This window comes from Mastigoproctus giganteus, chromosome 13 (genome assembly GCF_048544385.1).
Source record: "Mastigoproctus giganteus isolate SK-2022 chromosome 13, ASM4854438v1, whole genome shotgun sequence".
In the NCBI taxonomy this organism is placed as follows: domain Eukaryota; kingdom Metazoa; phylum Arthropoda; class Arachnida; order Uropygi; family Thelyphonidae; genus Mastigoproctus; species Mastigoproctus giganteus.
Genome location: NC_143587.1, coordinates 95000923 through 95028156, shown reverse-complemented (window position 1 = coordinate 95028156; position 27234 = coordinate 95000923). Strand labels below are relative to the sequence as shown.

At 34.8% G+C, this 27234-nt stretch overlaps 1 protein-coding gene across 1 annotated transcript in view; it reads left to right on the top strand.

Annotated features, from left to right (window-relative positions):
• LOC150076266 (GRIP1-associated protein 1-like) overlaps positions 1-27234 on the top strand; it is a 370153-nt gene that overhangs the window by 185762 nt on the left and 157157 nt on the right. The window contains exons 14-15 of the mRNA XM_090387422.1: positions 8496-8591; positions 8716-8862. Coding sequence (XP_090243548.1) covers positions 8496-8591; positions 8716-8862 — 243 coding nt within the window. The remainder of the gene's footprint in view (positions 1-8495; positions 8592-8715; positions 8863-27234) is intronic.

The window sequence follows — 27234 nt, the reverse complement described above, 5'->3', positions numbered from 1 at the left end:
TGCTTGACACTGATCATTAACCACTCATAATTTTTATATCATCTGCAAATTTTGACATCGCGCCATCTCCCTTTGTCAATGCGATTTAAGAAAATTGGAAACAATAATGGTCACAGAACTGATTCTTGGGGGAACCTACATCTAACATTAGTCCAATCTGAAGAATAGCCGTTCTCTTTTTTTCTTGAGAAAAAAAAAGGTGAATGGTTATTCACATTTATTTTCTCAAGACAGTCTACCAAAGTACATGATCAATGTTGATGGTCTTCTGGGGTGCCTTGAAGACCATCAATGTTGATGGTCTTCTAGGCACCCCAGATCACAACTTGGTTGATGGTCTCTTCTCCAGTGGAGTCTCTCTCATGACCATTTGCAGCCTCATGTTTAGCTTTACAGAATTGTGAAGTGGAATGAACTGTGTTATTTCTATTTCTCCTTTCCTTGATTGAACTAATGTTTTAAATCTTCTGATCCCAGCATTTGCAACATTCGTGTAGTGGTGAAAACCTTTAATCCACATTCTACCTTAAAATTGCATCCCTTATAATTCCTTATAATTAAAGGTTAAAATAAGTTGTAGCCTTTGTTTTCAAATAAATGTAATAAGGCTGTTCAAGATAAGAATGCTGCATATCACAATTCTCCAGCTTCACTCTGCCTACACTAAAGTTTGCACTATTTGTAAAACAGTTATTAATTGGTTTTGAACAGGTTAAGAGTAGAAAAGTTGCCCCTTGTTCAAATGGCAGTCGAGTATTCTTACCTCTTGCCAAAGATATTTATTGGCTATACCATACTGTACTCCTGATGGTTCTATTGCATCTTCATAAAGATAAAGCCATCTTACTAGCACCCTACCTTTTATCTAACTCTTGTATTGACCACCTCTGGAAACCACCTACCATACTCAGCACATCACTGAATGCCTCCTGTGGTTTTCTGACAGAAGGATGTTAGAATTCTGAATAATGTTGATGCCAAGAAAGCTCCATTCCCTGATGGCAAAAGCTGTTTTGTTATTGTTATTTGGTTTTAGGAGCATTAGCAACTAAGGCCATATTGCTCCGGGGATATACAGTGATCATTCCCTGACCTTTCCGCATCCTCTGTATTTGGTAGTTACGGGCTCGAACCCCGGTCTAATCAAGAAGCATGTGCTATGCACTGCTGCTCCTGCCCACCTAGCTACGGAGGCGCCCTCAAAAGCTGTGTTTCGGAGCTTGCTCCTTTTCTACGTTGCCTTTTTACACTTTCTTATTCCACTAGTATTTTTCCTTTTGCCTGGACATTCATTTGACTCCTAAAAGTTCTGACATTCATTTGGTTCCTAAAAAGGGTGACATCTTTCCTGCCTGTTCATCCATTGCACTTACTTCTACTCTTTCCAAAGTAATGGATAAATCCATCCACCACAAACTCTTAAAGTATCTCAAAACCTTTGATCTCATCAAGATAAAATGAAAGCTGAAAGCTTTTCTCTCTGACTGCTGATAAAAGTAGATGCAGCATCTTTTTTTCTAACTTAGCATAGTAGAGGCATATGATGCAAGAAAGCAAACTTATACAGCATCAGCCAAATTCCAAATAACCATTTTACCCATCCATTCAATCAGAAAGTTTGTCTAGTTCTTCCTTGAATTTATTTAAGCTACAACTTCCACGACAGATGGAAGTTGATAGCTTAAATCACTGATGGGCAAACTTTTTTTAGGAGTGGGCCACAAAAAAAAAAGAAAAAATTTTGGCGGGCCAATATAATTTATTAAAAAACACAATAAAGACTCAAAAAAATAGTATATTTTAAAAATTCTTTAATACTAATGTGAAGAATGAAGTTGTGACTGCATTTCTAAAAGTTCTTCATAATCTGGTTCGAACTGGGATAGCATTAGCATTATAGTAGATGCAAGAAAGAAAGCTTATGCAGCATCAGCTAAAAAAAAAAAAAAAAAAAAAAAAAACCTTCCACTTCACCCCTCCGTTCGTTCGAAATACCTGTCCAGCAGAGCCTTAAATTTATTTAGGCTATCCACTTCCACAACAAGGGATGGAAGTCTGTTCCACCAACCAACTACCTGCTGGCTAAAGGCAAATTTCTGCACATCTATCCTACATCTGTCTTTCCTCAATTTGAATTTATGCCATCTCAAGTGATTATTATGAGCAAGAGGAAGAATCCCATCAGCATTGAGCATGCTCAAACCATTCAAGGCTTTATACACCTCTATCAGATCACCTCGCCAGTGCCTAGTCTCCAGACACTGTAATTTGCAAAACTTAAGCCTTTCTTCGTAAGAGCAACCCTTTGTTCCATTCACTAATCTTGTTGTCCTTCTCTGTACTCGTTCCAGCATCTCTACATCCTTCTTGAAATGAGGCCTCCAGACCTGTATACAGTACTCAAGGTGTGGCCTGACCATTGCCTTATATAAGGGGATAATCACCTCCTTATCCCTGCTAGAAAAATTCCTGTATATCACTGAGAAGACACCATGAGCTACTCTTGCAGACCATCTGCACTGCTCAGAAAACTTCATATCTGCCTGCACAATTACCCCCAGGTCCTTTTCGTTCTCTACCTCTGTCAGTGTAGTACCACAGAATTGATGTGTTACTCTAGGGTTACTGTTTCCCATATATAGTACTTTACATTTGTCAATGTTAAACTTCATTTGCCACCTCTGCAAGTCCAGTCTCACTACTTCACAGTCCACATTAAAAGGCATGCTGGAAATATCCAAGTCTTTTTCAATGGCACTGAAGTCTTGAAATCTTCGTTCAAATTCAAGATGAAGTTTTCTCAGGCTATCTTTGTAGCTCTTAAGCTTGTCTTTATTTACTGGAGCTATTGAATTTAATCTCGGGAAGTGAGACAAGTCGTTCTTAGCTATCTGATTAGCAAACAGAACAAGTAGTAGTTTAAAACCTCTGAGATAGCCCCGGATATCATCGATAAATTGATTTTTTCCTTGCATTTTGACATTCAACTTGTTCATGTGATAGATAATCTGTGAAAAATGCAAAGTCCGAAAGCCATGCTGTATCTTCCAATATTTCACACTCCACAGACCACTGTTTCTCATGGAAGAATGACACTATCTCGTCATTCAGCTGCCAAACTCGCTCGAAGATGCGTCCTGCATTCAGCCACCTAACTTTTGTGTAATACAGCAAATCAGAGTATTCAGATTGCATGGATTCAAGAAAATCTCGAAATTGTATGTGAGTAAGCCCACGAGATCGAATAGTATTTACACGCTTCACGATTACATTGCACAGGTTTCATATTCAAGGCAGATTTACACAGGGCATCTTGATGTATAACGCAATGTAGAAAGACAACATTATTCTCGGGATATTTTTGATTAAAGGTCCCAACAAATCCAGATTTTTTACCTGTCATACTTTGTGCTCCATCGGTCGTAATATTACATATGTTTGTTATGGGTACTTTCAATGTTGAAAGCCCTTCCTGAAATTCATGAAAAATACCAGACCCTGTTGTTGTTCCTTTTAACGACCACATGCATGCCAATTCCTCAGAAATAGAAAAGTTTTCATCAACACCTCTTATAAATAAAACTAGCTGAGCAGTATCATTTATATCAGTGCTTTCATCCATAGTAATGGAGCAGAATTTAAATTGACCAATCTTTGACTCCAACTGTGATGTCAAATTTTTTATTTATGGTTTCGACTCTTACACTCACAGTTTTTCGGGATAAGCTTACAGTTTCAAAATCTTTTTTCTTGTCAGGACATAAAACATCACAAACTTGGAGCATACAGTGTTTAACAAACTCCCCATCAGAGAGAGCTTTATTACTTTTAGCAATATTGTATGCTACAATATAACTTGCATGTGTAACTGCTTTCTGAGAACTATTTTTTTTCTTAAAAAAATTTTGGTAACTTGATAATTTTTTGCGAAGATCTTCTACTTTTCGTTTCCTTTCATATTCAGACATTGCTTCGTAATTGGAATTTTTATGCTTAGAAGTGAAGTGGCGGGAAATGTATTCTTTGAAGACTGCTACTGTTTCATTGCAGATAAGACACAGTGGTTTATCCTTTACAACTGTGAAAAAGTACTTCCAGGTCCATTCATTTTTGAAAACATGGCACTCTGAATCAATTTTGTTTTTTAGCAGACATTTTGGGGTTGAAATATTTTACTAATATCCACAATAAAACTCACAAGCACCAACAACAATACTATTTTTAATAATTTCACCATCATGACACTAACATTCAACATTTATGAAGTTGGAATCCGTCGGCATGTCAGCCATCTTTCCATTCAAAGGTAGGTTCCTGCTTCGCGCACATTCCCGAACCGACTAATGTTATTTGATGTGGTCATGTGGACAAATATTAGCACCTCAGTTGTCGTTAATATAAACTCGTAAGTGGTATATCCAAATTCTTCTTTCAAAATCTTGTTTCTATTTTTTTTTAAATTTAAATATAAAAGCAAATAAGTATATTTTAATAATTTTATACATATTTATTAGGGCGGGTTCCATTTTTTGCACATGCAAAAGTTTTTAAATCAATTTCTATATAAATTATCACAATTATATTTTGCATATGCAAAAAATATTCAAATTTCTATGTAAATTTTCACATATGCAAAAAATGGAACATGCCCTTAAATGAATTTTTTTAAAACATTGAAATTGAAAATTTCTATACTATTGTTTTAAAATCTACGGCAGGCCGCATCTGGTCCATGGGCCGTAGTTTGCCCGTCACTGGCTTAAATAATCAATATCAATAATATTGATTTCCATGACAGATGGAAGTTTGTTTCATCAATGAACTGCCTGCTGGCTAAAGGCAAATTTCCACACATCTATTCCACTGTCTTTCCACAATTTGAATTTGAATCAAGTGCGTAATCTGTGCAAGAGGAAGAATCCCATCAGCTTGATAGTGATATTGAACTTTCTAAAACCATTCAATGCCTTATACACCTCAATCAGATCACCTCACAGCTGCCTGGTCTCCAGATGCTGCAATTTGCAGACAAGGCCTTATATACTTCAATCAGATCACGTCTCTAGATGCTGCAATTTGTAGAACTTAAGCATGTCTTCATAAGAGTAACAATTTGTTCTCTTCACCAATCTCATTGCCATTCTCTGTACTCGTTCCAGCAGCTCTACATCTTTCCTAAAATCAGGCCTCCAGACCTGTATGCAGTACTCAAGATTGGCCTGACTGCTGTCTTATACAAGGTAATCTGCTCCTTGGCCCTGCTAATATAATTCCTGTGTAGCATTGACAAGACCCTATGAGCTGCTCTGGCAGCCTTTTGCATTGCCCAGAAAATTTTGTATCTGAGCCCACAATTACCCCAGGTCTTTATCATTATCTACTACCCTGAGGGTAGTAACACACAGTTGGTACATTACTCTGGGGTTACTGCTATATATGTAGTACTTTGCATTTGTCAAGGTTGCAGTAGCTATTGTCATTAACAACCCTACTAATCTTCGTATTGACTGGAAACTTGGAAATTAATCCTGATATACCTTCATCAATATCATTGATAAATATAGAAAACAACAATGGCCCAACACAGAACCCTGGGAGACTCCATTAATAACATTAGTCCACAAAGAGCAGTGTCCATTGATTAAACTCTGTCTTCTCCCACTCATCCATCTCTTTATTCATAGCAGCAACTTGCCCTTAATGCTATACTGCTCCAGTTTTTAAGCAGTCTTCCATGTGCAACAGTATTAAAAGCTTTCCCGAAATCCAAGTATATGATATCAGTATTGTTTTTTGCATCCAGTTCCTTTGTGACCACATTGTAGTTTTCAATCAAATTGGTCAGACAAGACTTTCACTTAACAAACCCTGTGTCTGAAAAATCTTGTCTTAGATGATCCTGCAATGCTTCTTTAACCAGTGACCCCAATATTTTCCCCGAAACAGATGTTAAACTAACAGGACTCTAATTACTTGTGTTACCCCTTTATCCCACTTTGTGATTGGGGATACATTTGCACATCTCCAGTCCATGTGGAACTTCCCTGAATCCAAGAATGCTCTCATAATTATGGCTAAAGGTTTGCTTACTTCCTTTGCTGCCTCCTTTAATATCCCATCTACCCCCAGGTGCCTTTCTTATATTTAACTTGAACAGTTTTGCTTCCACATTGCTCTCAGTTATTATAAAATGATTTAGCTCCCTGTTAGAGTTTAATAAACTTCTGGTCTCTATTTCCCTACAGAATTACTCATGTGTGAATGTAGATGGAAAATACTCATTCAGTTTGTTAGCTACCTGAGCAGGATCATCAAAAGTCAAACCACTATCATCAAAGTGGACCAATCTGATTCATCCCCTTCCTTTTAGAGTTTATATAAGTAAAGAAGTCTTTGCTGTTTTTCTCTGCATCTTTGCCAAAGATTCCATATAATCTGCCTTTGCTTGTCTAACTTGCTTTGTGACTTAATTATAGACTAGCTTATATCTACCATAGGCATCTGTGTCCCCTGATAATTTATATGCATTTTTCTTCTCTGCCACAAGTCTCATTAGATCATCTGACATCCATTTTGGCCTAAACCTTGAACAGTATTTCTTAGTTGGTATGAAAAGCCTAGTAGCTTCCAAGACTAATTCCTTGAATGCTTCCTATTTACAGTTTGCTGTTGGTAACATCATCAGTTGGTCATAGAATTTAAAAACCGTCTGAGATCACTGTAGTCATCATTTATGAAAGGTGACTACAGTGGTTCCCTTTAACCCTGATTGTAGTTCCATCTTTAATTAAATCCCACATCTGTACACTGTGATCCCTCTCACCTAGTGGTTCCTTTATCTGCAGATTTTTAATGCATGTATAATCACTACTGACAATCAGATCATGAGTATTACTCCTTTTTGTTGCCTCTCGAACATGCTGCTATAGAAAACAGTCATCAAGTAAATTCACAAAATCTTGCTAGTGTTGTGAGTGACCAATCCACAAGTTCCAATCAATATCTGGGAAGTTAAAATCTCCCATTATAAGACATTCTGATTTACTGGCCCATTCTGTTTCTCTGTACAGTTGTTCGTTGTACTCATCACAGTCATCAGGCCCATAACACACTCCTACTCGCATTTTTGCCTTTGCAGTGCTTATGTCACACCAAACTGCACTATCTACCCATGTCAACTTCACCTACTAATGCTAATGTTCTCTAAGATTCAGTTTTTTCTCCCACTATTTTCCCCCTTATGTATTAAAGACCTTCCTCTGACTGGACATTCCATCCATAGTTTTTCTTCTGATAGCACATTGCATTCCACCTTCCAGTCTGAGAAACCATGCCTTGCCTAAATTGCTTTAACTTCTGTAATCCACCACCATTTCCTTAAATGTTGTTCTCCAGGTAATCTCCATTTGGGCAAATAAAACTTATTTTACTTTAAAAGCTTCTAAAACTCAATCCTCTTATTTCATGCAAAAAAAAAAAAAAAACCAAACAAACCATGTCTACTGCTCCTATGCTCAACTTTTCAATGTGCATCTTCTGTCTTCTCAGCTTCTAACCAATGTATGATACTAAATACTAAATGTTCTAATATCTTTTGTGTTTAGGATTTTCATTAAAAAAAATATATCTTACCATTCTGTTTGTCTTTATGTATTTGTTTTTGCCCAGCAAATATATTTAATGATAAACACTAGATGTACATTTTCCTCATGAATGATAATGAAATTTGAAAGTACTGTTTAGTAGCTGGTTAAAATCTGTCAGTATACTTTAATTAGATAGTATGAATCAGAGCTGTAATACTCAATATGTTCTACGTTGATAATAATATTAGTAAAATAATAAGAGGAGTTTACCTCAATATAGTACATAGAACACTTCCGTAAACTCTTAAACTCTTATTGATTAAACTCTTATTGAATGAAATGGTCAATAAGAGTTTAAAAATTAATTAGATAGGTTTTTTAAATTGATTTGAATTGTGTTAAATTGATTATTTAATTATTTATATTTTACTCTAATGTACTGGTAAGTTGTTGATTTTTTCGGTTTTTCCGTTTTAATTTCTGGAGGGTATCTTACGGAAGTGTTCTACGTAATAAGGCCGCCGTAGCCTAGTGGTCAGGCGCGCGGGTGCATAAGTACACGTGCCTTGAGTGACCGGGGTTCAAGCCCGTGACTGCTGAATACGGTTCTGTTTCTTGTATTCTGTCTATCTTGTTAACTCCTCTGACTGTTTGGTCGTCCCGGAGTATAAACAGAAAATTTATTTATTTATTTATATTGAGGTAAACTCCTCTTATTATTTTACTAGTATACTTTAATGTAGAAGTTATATGAACATGATTATGTTTTCAACTTTAACATTTAGTCTGTGCAATTTAATTCATAGCTGATTCATTAAATTATTAATACTTCAGCACTTCATTGTCTTAGTATTTTATTTTAAATTTTGGAATGCATTATATGATACCTTATTTTTCATAACTGTACAGGAGTTGCAGACATTAATGGAAAAGGTTCAGCAAGACTTGAAAGAATCAGATAAATTGAAGACAGAAGCAGAAAATTCAGCCCTTGAGGCCACCAAGGTTAGAATAAAAATTATTAAAAAAAGAGAATAAAAATATTAAGCTTTTTGTGTTCATTGGATGTTGTTATTCATTATATTAAACATGTATCTGACATAACTTTTTGCTGTGATGCGTTTCATAGGTAGCTGAGAAACGGAAAGTACTTTTAGATGAAATGGCTACCCATTTACAGGAAACATCAGATCGCCACACAGAAGAAATGACCCTTCTAAGAGATCAATATTCTTCTCAACTGGACATTGTTGTAAGGGATTTAGAAAAAGAAAAGGTAATGATTTATGCTTATTTATAAACATATAGAATCTGAGTATCCTGAATTATTTGTATTTGCAATTTGATTATTTGATCATATTACTGTGATTTAAATATATATTTTTTTATCATTTGTTTTTGTCAGGTAGATTTACATGACTTTATTTAAGTTAAATGCAGTAGTGTTAGTATCACTAGTAGCAGCATTATTAGTGATTTTTTTTTTTTTTTTTATTTCTGGGATTGATGGTAGTAATTAAATAATATTTAATCTTTAGTATATAAGCCTGCACAAAATACCCTTTACAGCAGACACCAAAAGGTTACATTCAGATTTGAGAGACATTATATAACTATTGAATTGATTGTAAACAAAGACAGGTTAGGCAAATAAGCTTGAAGTTAAAAGGGCATCACTATGAGGATTTTCTTCATATTCAAGCAGCTTTGGTAGAGTGTATGAATAGTATCGTTAGTAATTTCCCTCAACATTGGCAGCATTGCACTGATGCAGAAGAGACTTCTTCGAAGGATCTCTCTCATGATTTTTTGTAAGGTTAATCTTGTTTGCATCTCCTGTGGTTTTTTGTAAGATGCATCCTGTAACTTTAGGGATAAAGGTTGTATATGTGCTGTAGTAACTGAATAGCATTGTGATATTGTTGTACTCACAAATAACTTATTATCACTGTGTGTTACAGTACTGAGGTATAGTGCTCAGTTTTAATTTAATTTTTTAACCAAATTTATGCTTCAGCCTAGAGCAGCAGAGCATGTGGCTCACAGCAGTGAGGATGCCTTGGCTATTTTTTTGGGGGTTGGAGGAGGAATTGCTGAGGCAATTATCCTGCAAATCAAGGATGATTGCTTAATGTATGTAACATGTAAGCAGTGCTTTTTTTGGGACGGTACGCAATGGTACGGCGTACCGGCACCTTTATTAACAGTGACGTGTGACATTTGGATGCAGTGCACTTCGAAATTTGTAATTTTCTGTTTACCTACTATTGAAATAAGCTTAAAATTATTTAACTAAATTTGCATTTTTTACTGTCTATTGTTAAGATATTGTATATAAAACTGTATAACCATTTTTATAATTCTAAATTACTCAGTCGGACTTCTGTTTAATGAAGTCCTTTTATAGTGAATTATTTTGACTTTCCCTTGGAAGTTACATTTAAAATACTTTCCGTTGAGCAAAGAAAATTTTCATATAGTGAACGGATTAGGAGAGAATTAACTCGGTACGCACTGTTCGAATTTCTTGCCTTCAGGCAATTTAGATAACTAATGCTGCTGCGCGAATTAAGAGAGCTAATGCATTCTACAACTGAGTGGTACCTGGTTAAACCTATCCGACCACCTGTCCCACATACGGCGGAGTCATGCTAGCCAATAGTGAACAGATCAAGGTGTATTCCCAATGGGCTCTGGCCCACCTTCTACTGCAGTGGTGTCCAACCTTTTTCCATACAGAGGCCATATTCAAAATAATTCAAAGTTATATTATTTTCGTGGACTGCACTGAGTGATTAGAGAAAAAATAGTGTGCTACATTTTCCCTATCTTGCTGCATGTAAAAGTAAAATTGAAAATATTTGAAAATTTTATTAAGTACAATACATAATTACATTTAGTGAACATTTACATTTAATGAGAATTTTTTTGATAATTAACAAAATTTAAAATGCTGTTTTAGTTCATTTTCCTCACGGGCCATAGGTTGGACACCTCTGTGAATCAACTGTAAGCACCCCGTTCGAGAATTAGAAAAGTGATTTTCTTTTACCTCAACAAATAATCATCTGTTGTTTCGCGGAAGTTTGTTATCGGAAAATGAGGACAATGAAGGTATTAATCCTTCTAAACATGAATTGTTGGCATTTGGTGAAAGCGAAGTTAGAAAATTGTCAATTAGGTCACAGTTAAATGAAAGAGATGCAATTTGGGGATACCTATTTGATAAGAAGGTTTCCGAAGAATTGAAGAACACTCTGAATATGATAATTATTTCATTGAGTGAATGTGAACGAGGATTTTCACAAATGAATGTGATCACCAGTCCAACCAGCGCTTCGTTGATAACAAAAAAAAAAAAAACAGTTTCTTCACTACTGTTTCTTAAAAATTGTAGGCCCGCCACTGACCCACTTTGATCCAGCAAAATATGTCGATTCATGGCTGCATCAGAAACGTCATTCAGCAACCGACACACAAAGAGGAAGAAAAGAAGTTGGCATAGGACAGGCGTCGGCAACCTGCGGCTCGCGAGCCGCATGTAGCTCTTTTAACATGTAACTGCGGTTCTTTAACATGTAACTGCGGTTCTCACATGAAGCACAATTTGAAATGGAGTTAGAGGACTTAAAAATCAAGGACATGTGGAGTGCAAGACTAAAATGCCTTAAAACTGAAATTGAGGATTTGGAGAGGCAAAAGTCTGCCCCATTTTCTACACAAATGGACGGCGATAGATGAGTTTAAAATGCAGATGAAATTGTGTTTGATTCGTGGGGTTGCTTACCGGACCCATATATAAATTTTAAAATATTTGCATTTGGACTTCTCAGTTTTTGGTTCGACGTATTTCTGTGAGCAAATATTTTTGAACATGAACTATATTAAAAATAAATCAAGAAACTGTCGTCTGAACAATGCGAGCATGTTTAAAGCTCAGCATGTTTAATTACGACATACTCTCATGATGTTGAGAGATTTGCTCAAGAAGTTCATCAACAAAAGTCACATTAATTTGTACCTAATTGGATGTTTGTTACGTGTTTTCAGTATAAATAAATAATATTTCAAAATATATATATTTTTTAATAAACACCTTTTCACTCTATTCTCTTTCTTAAAAAACTCCGCCTTCCCCATCCTCCCAGCTTGAGCTGAGGTGCGGCTCTTCGGATTCTCTCTCTCTCTTTTTTTAATTAGATCAAAAATGGCTCTTAACTCAAAAAATGTTGCTGACCCCTTGCATAGGGTGCCGGAAGAGAACTTAATAAAAATTTGAATATTCTACAAAAACTTTATTATGAAATTATTTTTACTTATGTTATTATATTTTACTCATTTTTTATATACTTGAATAATAAATTTATGCTTAAAAAACTGTGTTATTATACTTAATTTGTTGTTCTTATTCTAAAAACATTACTACTAAAGTAATAATATCAAAAAAAAAATTTTTTTAGAGTATTTTTCATATCCTTTTAATTTTAAATTTTTCCTGTTAGCAAAGAATGAGTACCGGTACCTATTTTTTTCACAAAAAAAGCACTGCATGTAAGTATAGTTAACTATAGCCAGATGTAATAATAGTGCTACAGAAATGCCTGTATTAGATGCAATGAGAGTAAAGAAATTTGTAATTTTAATGGCAAAAATTGAGTGCTTAAGAAAATTGTTAATACCTTTGAAAAAATTAAATCAGGGGTCCCATCAAGTACTCAGCTGTCCACCTTGCATCTTGCTGTAGGGCTTGATCACTAGCAGGATCAGAGTATATCTGCCAGTGATCAAAATTAGTATTATTGAAGAACAATTATTATCTTTTAAAGGCATTAAAGCAATATTGCTAAGGTACTAATGATATTAAGCATAAAAGCCAATGAGACCAGACTGAATTTTAAGGTCTCTGGGATTTTGCTCTGGCATGAATTCCTTCCTTTCATGCCAGAAAGGAAGGAGGCCTTGAAAGAACAGCTTGCTGAAAGGAAGAACTGGACAAATTCTTGGAGGGTATGGGTGGGTGAACCGTATGTTTTTTTTTTTTGACTGATACGTAAGCTTGCTTTCTTGTATCATTTGCCATTGCTACTACTACTACTTGTTAACAGATAGTCTTTTAATAGAGGTGGGAAACACACTTAATTAGAAGGGGTTCAAGAATATTTGCTGATGATACTGTGGCAGTGTTAGGCTTGCCTGAAAAAAACTGCTAGTTTTGGTGGTAGTGGAAATACTTAGACCATTTTGTGACAGTCATAAGCGAAATTGAATCATATTGCTTCTTTTAAGACATTCGGTAACCTAGAAGACAATGGTGACAGAATTACAAGGTGTACTGGGGGGGGTGCCCTACAGGATATGCATTTATATGGGCTGTGTTAGATTTACTAAAAGCACAAACAAGCAGACATGTACTGGCTTATATATACTAGAAGTATAGAAAATAAATATACTTGAAGCATAGAAAGTAAATTTGATGAATTTCAAGTACTGATTAAGTTATCAAGTGCTGACATAATATAAATATCAGAAACATGGTGTCACTCTGCTCTGATATTGGAATGCAGAATTTTGGTACTGTCAGAACAAGGTGTACTTTAATGGTCAGACACAAAAGCTAAAACAGTATACCTAATAGACACAAATTTTCAGCACAATATTGAGTCAGTCTGGAGTGACATCTACATTGGGAAAACAAAAATCAGAATATTAGTATGTTAGTTGTCAAACTACTGTAACTATAATGAACAACTATGCAGGACATAATTGGCCAATAAATTAGAATGCTTATCATGGGATTTTAATTTTCCAGATGGTGATTGGAACATGTGGGTTGGTTACTCAATAAGCAGTAGAACGCAGCTGGACTTGATGTGACTGCTTTTTATATGTAGAGCTGCTACAAGAGAAAGAAATAGTCTTGATTTGATAATCAGTAGCTATTCATCATATTTAGAATCTTTGAGTAAAGGAACAACCAGTCAGTAGTGATTATAGCATATTGATGTGGGATTTATCCAAAGAAATAACTATTGTCAAGGGTTAAGGGAAGGCATTTTGTTTTTGCAGAGATGTTTATAATGATCTTAAACATTTTGTTATACCAATGGATAAAAGTTCAGTTAATGACAGAAGTGTAATGTTCTGCAACAATGAGTGCATAAATATATAATATTTGAATCATATAATTTTTGAAATATACAAATTAGTTTGAAAATGAATATCTGAGGAGGTTATAGACTTTAATGAGGGTGAAATTTATTACCTCTAATGGTCAACATCACAACAGGATGTTGACCATCAGGGCTCTCATAATGTTAATGAGAATGTTCAAAAGTCTTGGTTATTGAGGCCCAGTCTTGCAGTAGAGCAGTTTGTAACTCCATTCTGCACTCCATTCAAAAATGATGTATCCAGAAAGTCTTTTTCTAATTATTCTCTTTGAAGGAGCGAACATTATGAATGCTCATAATGTTCTCTTATGGAGGATGCGGAAAGGTCAGTGAAATCTTTGTCAGATTAAAAAAAATCTAACAAAGGGGTTACAGATTTTATCTATGTACTTTACAATATCTTTCTTGAAGTTATTCAGTACAGTGCAATATGCAATGCATTACAAATAGCCAGACTGTCAGACCATCTCTGTGTAGCATTCCGTTTTCCAACATGTATGTGTTGGTTTCAGTTCTCTCTCTCTTCCCCCCACCTGTTCTCTTGATTAATGTCTCTCTCTCTCTCTCTCTCTCTCTCTCTCTCTCTCTCTCTCTCTCTCTCTCTCTCTCTCTATATATATATATATATATATAATTATTCTTTTGTATTATGATGGTTCAGTTCGCATTTTATTTTTAATATTCTATTATAGTAGTTTTATTTAATTTCTTTCTAGCTTTAAGACCAGTAATGTATTAACTATAATATCTATAGGTAAAAAACACCGGCACGGACAATGTTTAATTAGCCATCATGGCGAAAAACAATGACATTAATGATGAACAAAGACGAATTAAACCACAATATATATATATATATATATATATATACAATATATATATATATATATATATATTATGTGAGGTAAAAGTTAGGCAAAAGTGATAAAAATAAATAAATATGGCTATGTAGCTATCATTAGAGGCAGCAAATGCACATCCTCCACATGATGCCTAATTATATCTGATAATTAAAATAAATATGATATTTAAAATAAAAACATCAGCCAGTAGTACGGCAATAATGCAGAGCGAAACGAAACGTAAAATAATATAAAAAATAAAAAATAAACAAACAGGGAAGGGAAAGTAGCGGTAGTAGGACAAAAGGTAGTCGATAATCCCCTGTATAATTTAGTCAATTAAGTCATTAAACCCAATTACTAAAACATGATGTAAATTTAAAATAATGCCAATTATACATAATTTAGCGGAACCCCCTCGAAGGTACCATTTCCAAAAGACGTGAAATATCACCAAAAAAGGGTTAAAGAAACTACCAAAAAACTAAAATATCAAAATAATAGACTGACCATCATGCCCCATATCGACAGAGGACCACGAGGCCAATAATGGTCATGGAATCGCTGCATTTCAATCGTCATACAAATCATCGCAAAGGCGGAAATATCGAAGAACCAAACCACACCTCCATTCTCCGATAGATCAACCAATGCAAAGGATTTGCATGGCGGTGGTCCTTATGCAGCGAAAAATAATCTATAGAACAGACAGCACTCTAGATCAGAGCCACACCACTGACATAATGCAAGCTTAACCAGCTTATATAATATAATAGAAAGGAACGAAATAGATGGCGGCACAAGCGCTGCTTATTTAGCATATCAACCCACCATTAATTTATATTATGTGAGGTAAAAGTTAGGCAAAAGTGATAAAAATAAATAAATATGGCTATGTAGCTATCATTAGAGGCAGCAAATGCACATCCTCCACATGATGCCTAATTATATCTGATAATTAAAATAAATATGATATTTAAAATAAAAACATCAGCCAGTAGTACGGCAATAATGCAGAGCGAAACGAAATTTTACGTTTCGTTTCGCTCTGCATTATTGCCGTACTACTGGCTGATGTTTTTATTTTAAATATCATATTTATTTTAATTATCAGATATAATTAGGCATCATGTGGAGGATGTGCATTTGCTGCCTTTAATGATAGCTACATAGCCATATTTATTTATTTTTATCACTTTTGCCTAACTTTTACCTCACATAATATAAATTAATGGTAGTAGTGGGTTGATATGCTAAATAAGCAGCGCCTGTGCCGCCATCTATTTCGTTCCTTTCTATTATATTATATAAGCTGGTTAAGCTTGCATTATGTCAGTGGTGTGGCTCTGATCTAGAGTGCTGTCTGTTCTATAGATTATTTTTCGCTGCATAAGGACCACCGCCATGCAAATCCTTTGCATTGGTTGATCTATCGGAGAATGGAGGTGTGGTTTGGTTCTTCGATATTTCCGCCTTTGCGATGATTTGTATGACGATTGAAATGCAGCGATTCCATGACCATTATTGGCCTCGTGGTCCTCTGTCGATATGGGGCATGATGGTCAGTCTATTATTTTGATATTTTAGTTTTTTGGTAGTTTCTTTAACCCTTTTTTGGTGATATTTCACGTCTTTTGGAAATGGTACCTTCGAGGGGGTTCCGCTAAATTATGTATAATTGGCATTATTTTAAATTACATCATGTTTTATTAATTGGGTTTAATGACTTAATTGACTAAATTATACAGGGGATTATCGACTACCTTTTGTCCTACTACCGCTACTTTCCCTTCCCTGTTTGTTTATTTTTATATTATTTTACGTTTCGTTTCGCTCTACATTATTGCCGTACTACTGGCTGATGTTTTTATTTTAAATATCATATTTATTTTAATTATCAGATATAATTAGGCATCATGTGGAGGATGTGCATTTGCTGCCTCTAATGATAGCTACATAGCCATATTTATTTATTTTTATCACTTTTGCCTAACTTTTACCTCACATAATATAAATTAATGGTAGTAGTGGGTTGATATGCTAAATAAGCAGCGCCTGTGCCGCCATCTATTTCGTTCCTTTCTATTATATTATATAAGCTGGTTAAGCTTGCATTATGTCAGTGGTGTGGCTCTGATCTAGAGTGCTGTCTGTTCTATAGATTATTTTTCGCTGCATAAGGACCACCGCCATGCAAATCCTTTGCATTGGTTGATCTATCGGAGAATGGAGGTGTGGTTTGGTTCTTCGATATTTCCGCCTTTGCGATGATTTGTATGACGATTGAAATGCAGCGATTCCATGACCATTATTGGCCTCGTGGTCCTCTGTCGATATGGGGCATGATGGTCAGTCTATTATTTTGATATTTTAGTTTTTTGGTAGTTTCTTTAACCCTTTTTTGGTGATATTTCACGTCTTTTGGAAATGGTACCTTCGAGGGGGTTCCGCTAAATTATGTATAATTGGCATTATTTTAAATTACATCATGTTTTATTAATTGGGTTTAATGACTTAATTGACTAAATTATACAGGGGATTATCGACTACCTTTTGTCCTACTACCGCTACTTTCCCTTCCCTGTTTGTTTATTTTTATATTATTTTACGTTTCGTTTCGCTCTACATTATTGCCGTACTACTGGCTGATGTTTTTATTTTAAATATCATATTTATTTTAATTATCAGATATAATTAGGCATCATGTGGAGGATGTGCATTTGCTGCCTCTAATGATAGCTACATAGCCATATTTATTTATTTTTATCACTTTTGCCTAACTTTTACCTCACATAATATAAATTAATGGTAGTAGTGGGTTGATATGCTAAATAAGCAGCGCCTGTGCCGCCATCTATTTCGTTCCTTTCTATTATATTATATAAGCTGGTTAAGCTTGCATTATGTCAGTGGTGTGGCTCTGATCTAGAGTGCTGTCTGTTCTATAGATTATTTTTCGCTGCATAAGGACCACCGCCATGCAAATCCTTTGCATTGGTTGATCTATCGGAGAATGGAGGTGTGGTTTGGTTCTTCGATATTTCCGCCTTTGCGATGATTTGTATGACGATTGAAATGCAGCGATTCCATGACCATTATTGGCCTCGTGGTCCTCTGTCGATATGGGGCATGATGGTCAGTCTATTATTTTGATATTTTAGTTTTTTGGTAGTTTCTTTAACCCTTTTTTGGTGATATTTCACGTCTTTTGGAAATGGTACCTTCGAGGGGGTTCCGCTAAATTATGTATAATTGGCATTATTTTAAATTTACATCATGTTTTAGTAATTGGGTTTAATGACTTAATTGACTAAATTATACAGGGGATTATCAACTACCTTTTGTCCTACTACCGCTACTTTCCCTGTTTGTTTATTTTTTATATTATTTTACGTTTCGTTTCGCTCTGCATTATTGCCGTACTACTGGCTGATGTTTTTATTTTAAATATCATATTTATTTTAATTATCAGATATATATATATATATATATAAAATCATTTATTGCCATACAGTAAAGTAAGGCCGATACACCTGTACAGCCAATTTAGAGGTGTTAATAAAATTTGATTGATAATGAAATATAAAATAGGCGATTATGGATTTAACAAAGGAATAAAATAAAATAAAAATATGACAGGCTCAATAAAACTAGAGATAACAAGTTTGTAAAATTAAAAGCTTGATATGAGTGAATCTAAAATACTTTTTCTATATCTCTGTGAACATCAGTTTGTGCCATTGCTCTCAGGTGAAGTAAGGATCTGATGCCAAATTTGTTTGCAGCGTCACTGTTATGATGGATAATGTTTATGACTTCTACTATACCATTTAGATTTAATTTCTTTTGTACTTATGTGGAGTGGCACCTCTGTGGGCAGGAGCAGCAGTGCATAGCACGTGCTTCTTGATTAGACTGGGGTTCGAGCCCATGACCACCAAATACGGAGGATGCGGAAAGGTCAGGGAATGACCACTGCATATCCCCGGAGCAATATGGCCTTAGTTGCTAATGCTCCTAAAAACCAAATAGCAAGCAAACTTATGTGGAGTGATGAGAAAGTTTATACACAAAATAATTTAAACTTCAATTTAGAATATATATGAAATTTATGTGAGTAACTTATCAGTGAATTTTCATCTGCAGTCATAATTGGAGTATGTCATTAAAATTGACAACAAATACTGGGAATGAGATGCATTCCTCTATTGTACAATTGAACAAATGATTATCTCAAATTATGTTCTGAGATTCAGAGTTATTAATTGATGATTTGGGATGCAAAGAACTGCCCACTAGATAGATATGTATTTAGTTAGTATATCATTAAAAAAACATGTTTAGTTAAATTCACACTTCTACATCTCTTTTTTTTTAAACATTGTGTTGGCTTCAATATAACAAGTTTTTATAAGGTTTTCTAATAAAACTATTCCCAGATTGCCTTTAAATTACTTTAAATAATATCAGCAAATATTTTACTAAATAGAATTTATTATCGAAATAAAATATTTATAAGTACAGTAAACCCCAGCGAATAGCGGGGGTTCCGTTCCTGAGAAATGCCGCGAATACCGAAAACGCGAATACTGAGTTATGGCTCCCATAGTAATAAAGGGGTTCCGTTCCAAAGTATGAAATATATAAGAAAAACTAGTCTAAAAGTTTGTCTATGTATGTATTATATGTACCTTCATAATATGACTATGTACATAGACAGTACATAGTGAAATGCAAGCATATGGCATCGAAATGAAAATAAGAAACAATTTAATATTAAATGTAATATTTTAGAAATTTCAAACAAATCTTTCAAACCAGCATTTTTGCTAGCTAAAAAACTTATCCCGCCAGTGCTATCCCCAGTTTCGCTAAAGTGTTGATAAAGGAGTTTTGTCTTTTCACGAATGGTGAGTGAACTTAACGGAATTTTATTTTGAGTTCGGTCTTCTATCCACAGATTTAAAGCCTTTTCCATTTTTTCTAATTTAACTTCACGAGTTACAGAGCAAATTTTTGAAGCAATTAGCACGTTTTCACGGACAGTACGGCGGATTTTTTCTTCCGATTTTTTGATTGATCATACCGTTGACTCATTGATTTTATAATGTTTTGCCACTGAGGAGACACTTTCACCATTAGAAATTTTGTCTAATAACTCAATTTTATTCGCTAATGTCATCACCTTCTTTGATCTTTTCACATTTCCCTTGTTATTCGTAGCCATATTTTTGTACGTGTTAGAAAGAACTTGTCCACAATAAGGTCACTTTCTTCCGTTAACACACTTGAAAAAAGTCTATATTTTACACTGCAAAACGGTAGATTTATCACTTTTGTAAGCATATCAATTTATAAATTGATAAATTCATTCAATTTATAAGCGTATAAATTAAAAGCAAATGACGAAACCTTCCATGACAAGCGCATAACACATACTGAACAAGGATTAGCGAGAAACATCCACGCTCGTGATTTTTTCACCCCTCTTCCCCCACCCACTGAGCGCTGTTTTGACTGGGAAAGATAATTTTAGCCACTCCCATGTTTTTTTATGGCGGAAAATGTTCATGGCGTTTTAAAATTCACACTTTTTTTAGGTTTCATTTTATATTAAATCAGTGACCGCGAATACGCGAAACTGCAAATACAGATACCGCGAATAGCGGGGGTTTACTGTACTGCAGTTGCCGAACATTTTGTGTGTGAGATATAATCTCAGCCATTGCCATGTGGAACATGTTCATTTTACTGGTCACATGCTATATGCATGTAATACATGAATATTCTTATTTGAATAACATCATAAAGCACAATAAAAATAAAATAATCATATTCATAATGGTGGCAGAAGTTAGCATTTTTCAGAAATAAAACATTATAACTCAAGTGTTGGCATTGAATGGTGTCTATATTGTAACCTTTGTAAGCTTATATTCATTTGTGAAATTTCATTCTCATTGAAATGAAGGGAATAGAAAATTGAGAATTGAAGTGAAAACTTTGTCATCACTAAACTTTTTTTCTTATTTCATACAATTGAGAGAAAGGTGCTGTAATGAGCTATTTTCAAACACTTGTATTAAATGAAATAAACATTACAAGTATTTTTAGCACCTTTATTGCCATTGTAATTTGATATATTTTTTTTTGTATATGTCTCACTGAAGGCATAAGCTGCAGCTTCCACTCTCCCTATACTCTCTTCCTAAATTTTTTTTGTCTACCAGTTAATTCACAGTACAACTACAGTCACCAAAGTGTTTACTTCATTCTTATGTGATTTAATCCTTGGGTCTATCAGACTAGCAGCAACTGGGAATGAGATGCATTTCTCTATTGTACAATTGAACTTTTTGTGGACATATATTTTGAATGTTATTCAGAATTTTGATTCTCATGCACACCAGATAATGAGTTAATATTTGTATTGAGTAAATTATTTTTAAAAATCGCAATATTGTTTGCATAAAGTGTTTGGGGCATGCCAGATCGATGTGTTTACCCTGATATGCTCGTGAAAATTATTCTGAATGCGGCTGTTTATTTTTGAATCAGAATCTTAGTATTAGTATTAGCAATGGCCACATGGTTCAAGCAAGAAGCCTATGGCTTATGCTGCACCAGCCAAAACAAAAAAAAAATAAAAATAAATAAATAAAATAATAAAAAATAAATGAAATAAAATTAAAAAATAAGAATAAAAATAAAATAATAATAAGTAGGGGGCTTCTCCCCCTGCTTGCTTTGCTTGCCAACCCTTACGCAACCTTTTCTACTTAAAATTTAGAGTTATGATGGAGTAAGTCAAATCTTTTCTACACACTGATCGATATCTAATCAGGAAATGACCTATGTAATTATTTACCTGTGCATTTGTGATGTAATTTGTAGTGATGACCCACATCCCTCTTCTCCCATTGGTTACCCTCCCCCCACCACGTGGCATTCTCAAGGTCGAATAAATATCACTATGTAATATTTTACCTGTGTTTACATAGGTCACTTAGGTACAAGCCGACCGGGCTAGCTGGGTGGGTAAAGTGCCTACCTGGCAACCCAAAGGTCGTGGGTTCGATTCCCATCTCAGGCTCGGATCAAAGTACTGCAAAAACCTTGGGAGGTGCATTATGGCCACAGAAGCCTATGCGCCAACAACTACAAAAAAAAAAAACTTAGGTACAGTCTCTGTACCACCATTTGTTGGAGGAAATTTAAACTGCAACATACCACCTCCATTTATATTCACACTTATTGAACATGACCGCAACAGTACCAGTCCGGGAACTTAATTGCCTCACTTTGTAGTCACACTATTCACTTACTTTAATAAAAAATTAATGCCTACTATGTTTATCTGACACTTCCATATTGTTTTTAACATCTGAAAAAAATTGGGACACAGTTTATTCATTAAAATATACATGTAGGCTTGATGACTGACATCACAAAGTAGCATAGAAATATTCCATATGTTGTGCACAGGAAAACCAATAAATAAGACACAAGTTTGGAAGATGATATGAAAATGATATTGCATATGCATATCAGATATGTCTTTTAGTTTTCTGAAGTTTTGTTCCAATATTTGGTCAAGTTTGTGATTTTTTAAAATACACAGTTCTATTTTTTCACTTATAGACCTGCTGAGTTTGCCAATATGTGTTTTAAAATTAAGTGGCTCTGCATGTTTCCTTTGATTTCTGAATAGGAGTGGCATATGATATTCTACAGCCCTTTACTCTGGAATAAAAAATTCTTCATTTTAATATGTGGAGAAAGTTATCTGTTTTTCATTTAAAGTGCTTTTCAATGTGTAATGCCTTACCATTCATTCATCATCTTTAATGTTTGGTATTGCTAATTTTGTGAAAAAGTTATGTTACAGTTACTTCAAATGGTAATGTCAGGTGAGAAAAACAAAAATTATTTTCAAGAATTACATATATGTATATATACATAATACTTGAAAATATAGATTAAAAACATATACACATATATCAAGATCTTGATGGGTGTGCATACGTTCTCTGTATTTTGAAGGAAGGAAGTAGGTTTGCATTTTGTAGGCTTTACCAATACATTAAAATGTTACATGGCAGGAAAGATGATATCACTAACCATGTTAATTGTGTAAAACACATTTATAATGTCATTTATAGTGTCAGAAAGAAAAGAAAAAATAGTTTTCTGTATTTTTTTTTGTTTTCTAGACTTGCATAACATTAGTATGATAGGTATGTTTATGCATTTGATTTTTTTAAATAAAGATTTAACTTTTAATGTCTTAATTTTAATACCTATTTTTTTTTTTTTTTTTTAATCATTAATGACTCGGAGTTTTGTGCCCCATCATTGTTAAAAGAGAGTTAGATTACGCTAAATAAGTAGTTATTTTATTTTTTTTTTTTTAACTGAATTTGTGAAGATTAGATAACTTTGAATTTGTTGAGTGATATGATTGCACTGTGATTGGTAGTTGATTTGTATTTGGCATGGTGTGTTGCAATCAACTTTAATCAAACCATGAATTGCAAAAATTTTGAGTAACCAATACTATATAATTGAACAGAGAGAGAGAGAGAGAGAGAGAGAGAGAGAGAGAGAGAGAGAGAGAGAGAGAGAGAGAGAGAGAGAGAGCGCAAGAGCTTTAATTCCTTCATTGCCAACAGATAACACTTTTTAAAATCTTTTTTGTTGTTATTTTAAGTTCAGAAATAAAATCATGTGTTCCTACATACCTTTCTACCCCAGTATTCACTGATATACGGTATTTTTTATTTTTGTTTTAATATACTGTGAATTAGGAGAAATTAAAAATTTTTACTTTGCATTTCACAGATGAGTGTGTTGACTGCATCTATGTTTCTTGCATGCCATTTCAGTTCTTGCCTTTGGCATCTGCGAGATGCTAGCAATTGTCTAATTTTGCATAGGACATTGGTTTCTCCATTTTTATACTCCATTTCAGTTCTTCCCTATGGCATCTACAAGATGCCAGCAAAGATTGTCTAATTTTGCATAGAACATTGGTTTCTCCATTTTTGCAGAAATGAAATCAGACTGGTGTGGCATCTGTGTGCAGTTCAGACAATGAGCAATCTTATAAATTCTAAGGAATACCATAAAAACATTTATTATTATTATTGTTGCTCTTATATTATTTCTCCCTGATTGGGGGTTCCACCTAGTGACGGGTATTGCTACCAAGTACACAGGGTGGTTGGTGTTACTGTTGGTCAAGGAACTCTCTGACTATCCTACAGGTGTTCAGGATTGCGACTTTCTGGAGTTCCTTGTAGGTGTTTGCTAGGATACCTTTTGCTGCTAGGCTGTTATGTAGGGTCTTTGGCACCATACCTGTGGTTCACACGATGATCGGATGGGCGTTACTTGTTGCATATGCCACATCTCTTTGATCTCCTGTTTTAGGTTCGTGTAGTTCCTGATTTTTTCCCCATGGGTTTTCTGCAGGTTGCCAGTGTTGGGTACCTCTATGTCAATCAGATAGGTAGCCTTTTCCTTCTTGTCCACAAGGATTATGTCTGGTCTGTTGTGGGGGATTGTCCTATCCATTATTATGGCACGGTCCCAGTACAGCTTGTGAGTTGGGGTCTCTATTACTGCCTGGGGTTCGTACTTGTAGTACGGTACACTTTCTTCAACCAACTGGTATTTCCCTGCTAGCTTCTGATGTATTATCCTGGCTACCTGGTCGTGTCTATGAGTGTGCTCAGTCTGGGCGATCACCTTGCATCCTTCAGTGATGTGTTGGATCGTTTCCAAGACCAGGTGGCATCATTGACATGTGTCATCGGATACTCCAGGTTCCTTGGCGATGTATTTTCTATAGTTCCTGGTGTTAATTACCTGGTCTTGGATGGCAAGCACGAATCCTTCAGTCTCGGGGAAGAGCGTCCCACTTGTGAGCCATGCATTGGAAGCAGTTTTATCTACGTGATCTTGATGGAGATCATTGTAGTGTCTGCCATGGAGTGTCTTCTCTGCCAATCTTTCTAGCTTCGTTTGTACCTCCTGGTTGGGGGGGGGGACTCCTTGCTTAGGTTGAGTGGGGTATACCACTTGTCTATCTTCCTTATGGCCTGGTGGAGTGCTGCTGTGTGCTTCTGGAAGTAGTCCTTCAGGTTAACTATTGCTGTCTTCTGTTGCTCAATGAGGTCTATCAGGCCCCTTCCTCCTCCTTCTTCCCGGGCAATTGTCAGTCTCTCCATGGAAGATTTCTTGTGGTGTTGGTGGCTCTTGGTCATCATTGTCCTCGTCTTTCTCATGATATCCTCCAGCTCGGTGTTAGTTCAATCTATGACCCCGAAGGAGTATGTTAGCACTGGGACTGCATAGGTGTTTACTATTATTATTATTATTTTTCTGATTTCATTTATTATTTTTCTCATTTTTGTTCAGCATTTTGTAATTGAGTTTTTTAAACTGCAATTAATAAAACACCATTTTCAATTCAACAAAAAAAGCTGAAATTAATTTTTTATAATTTAAATATATATATATAAAAAAAAGATGCTGACAAATGCCACACAAGTCTGTTTGTTCTATGTAGGGGTGTCATTTGAGTGAGCTTCCATCCAAAGTCACTACCCGAGTTCTCAGCCATATGCGATATCTCAGCCTCATTCATATTGTTCAACTCTACCAGTCTAGTAGGTTAGTTTAACAAAACACAAAGACCCACTGGTCAACACAAAGACAAAGCAAAATATATATATAAATAAATATATATATTTGAATAATGTTTGAAATAGTTGAAAACTGAATAATTCATAATAAAAAATAAAAAAGTAAAGCAAACATCAGAGGCAGCAAAACGCATATTCCTCTACATGATGCCTGAAATATAAAAATAAATTAGAATGAAGATTACAATAAAAATAATGCTAGCAGCATGACAAGACAGAAGTGCAAAAATAGTCAAAATTAAACATAATGATAAAACCAACAGGGAGGGAAGAGAAGGGTAACAAGAGTAAAAATATTGCATCAGAAACTCTCCAAGATAATTTAGAACATCTAAGTGCAAAAATAATAAAATAATAATCAATTAAATTTTGAATGCCAATTAAATAGAAATTTAACGGCACACCCTCTGATGGGCACCAAGTCCAAATTTATGTGAAATATCACCAACAGAGATGTAAACCAACTACAATAAAATAAAACAAAAATAAACCAAAAATAGACTGACAATTATGCCCCATCTCAACAGAGGACCACAAGGCCAATAATGATCAGGGAATCACTGCATTTCAATCACTAGATAAATTGCCGCAAAGGCGAGTTGATCGAAAGATCAGTCCGCAACCCAATCTCCAGATCAAACCACCAATGCAGAGGACTTGAATAGCAGTGGTCCTTATGCAGCGAAAATTAAAAATAGGACAGATACAAGCACTCCAATGCAAAGCCACACACTGACAAAAAGTAATCTTAACCAGATTATAGCTGTGCCCGTGCTGCCATCCATAGTTCATTATTCATCTATATTTTTAATTTTTGCTGCATCAGGACCACTGCTATTCAAGTCCTCTGCATTGGTGGTTTGATCTGGAGATTGGGTTGCGGACTGATCTTTCGATCAACTCGCCTTTGCGGCGATTTATCTAGTGATTGAAATGCAGTGATTCCCTGATCATTATTGGCCTTGTGGTCCTCTGTTGAGATGGGGCATTGTGGTCAGTCTATTTTTGTTTTATTTTATTGTAGTTGGTTTACATCTCTGTTGGTGATATTTCACATAAATTTGGACTTGGTGCCCATCAGAGGGTGTGTCGTTAAATTTCTATTTAATTGGCATTCAAAATTTAATTGATTTTTATTTTATTATATTTGCACATAGGTGTTCTAAATTATCTTGGAGAGTTTCTGCTACAATATTTTTACTCTTGTTACCCTTCCCTCCCTATTGGTTTGATCGTTATGTTTAATTTTGACTATTTTTGCTCTTCTGTCTTGCCATGCTGCTGGCATTATTTTTATTTTTTAATCCTCATTCTAATTTATTTTTATATATACAGGAACTCCCCAACTTATGTAATACTCGACTTACGGAAATTCGACTTTACGTAAGTTTTTGCCGGCTGGTGCAAACTTAAAAAATTCGTGGAAACATATTCTTCATCCCATAGGAATAAATGTATCGTGAAAATATCGTAATGTGAACCCAATAACGTGTTTTTTTTTTTTTTTTTTGGTAATTCGTTCCCAATCCTTGGAAGTTGAAAATTTTGCTATATTACTAAACTGTTTATCTCTCTAAAAGGTCACATTTATAATGGAAATTGCACTACCCTTTCATCATTATCATATGTTCCCGTTATAAGAATCAATTTTGAACGCATTTCTGATATTTTTCTAAAGCATGTTTCTTGGAGGTCACGACCAAAAAACAATAAAAACAATTTGCGCTTTCCTGTTTATTGGGCTTTTCTGTTAGTGTATCTAATTATAAATAGGTAGTAAACTCGATCTCATTGCATTTGCGATAATCCCAATAACTGGAATATTGTGGGTTTTTTCATTTCGGCATTATGGCGAAATGTGTTCCCCTTCACTGAAATCTTCAATCATATAAAAAACAAATTTTCAGAAATTTCTCTTCATTCATAT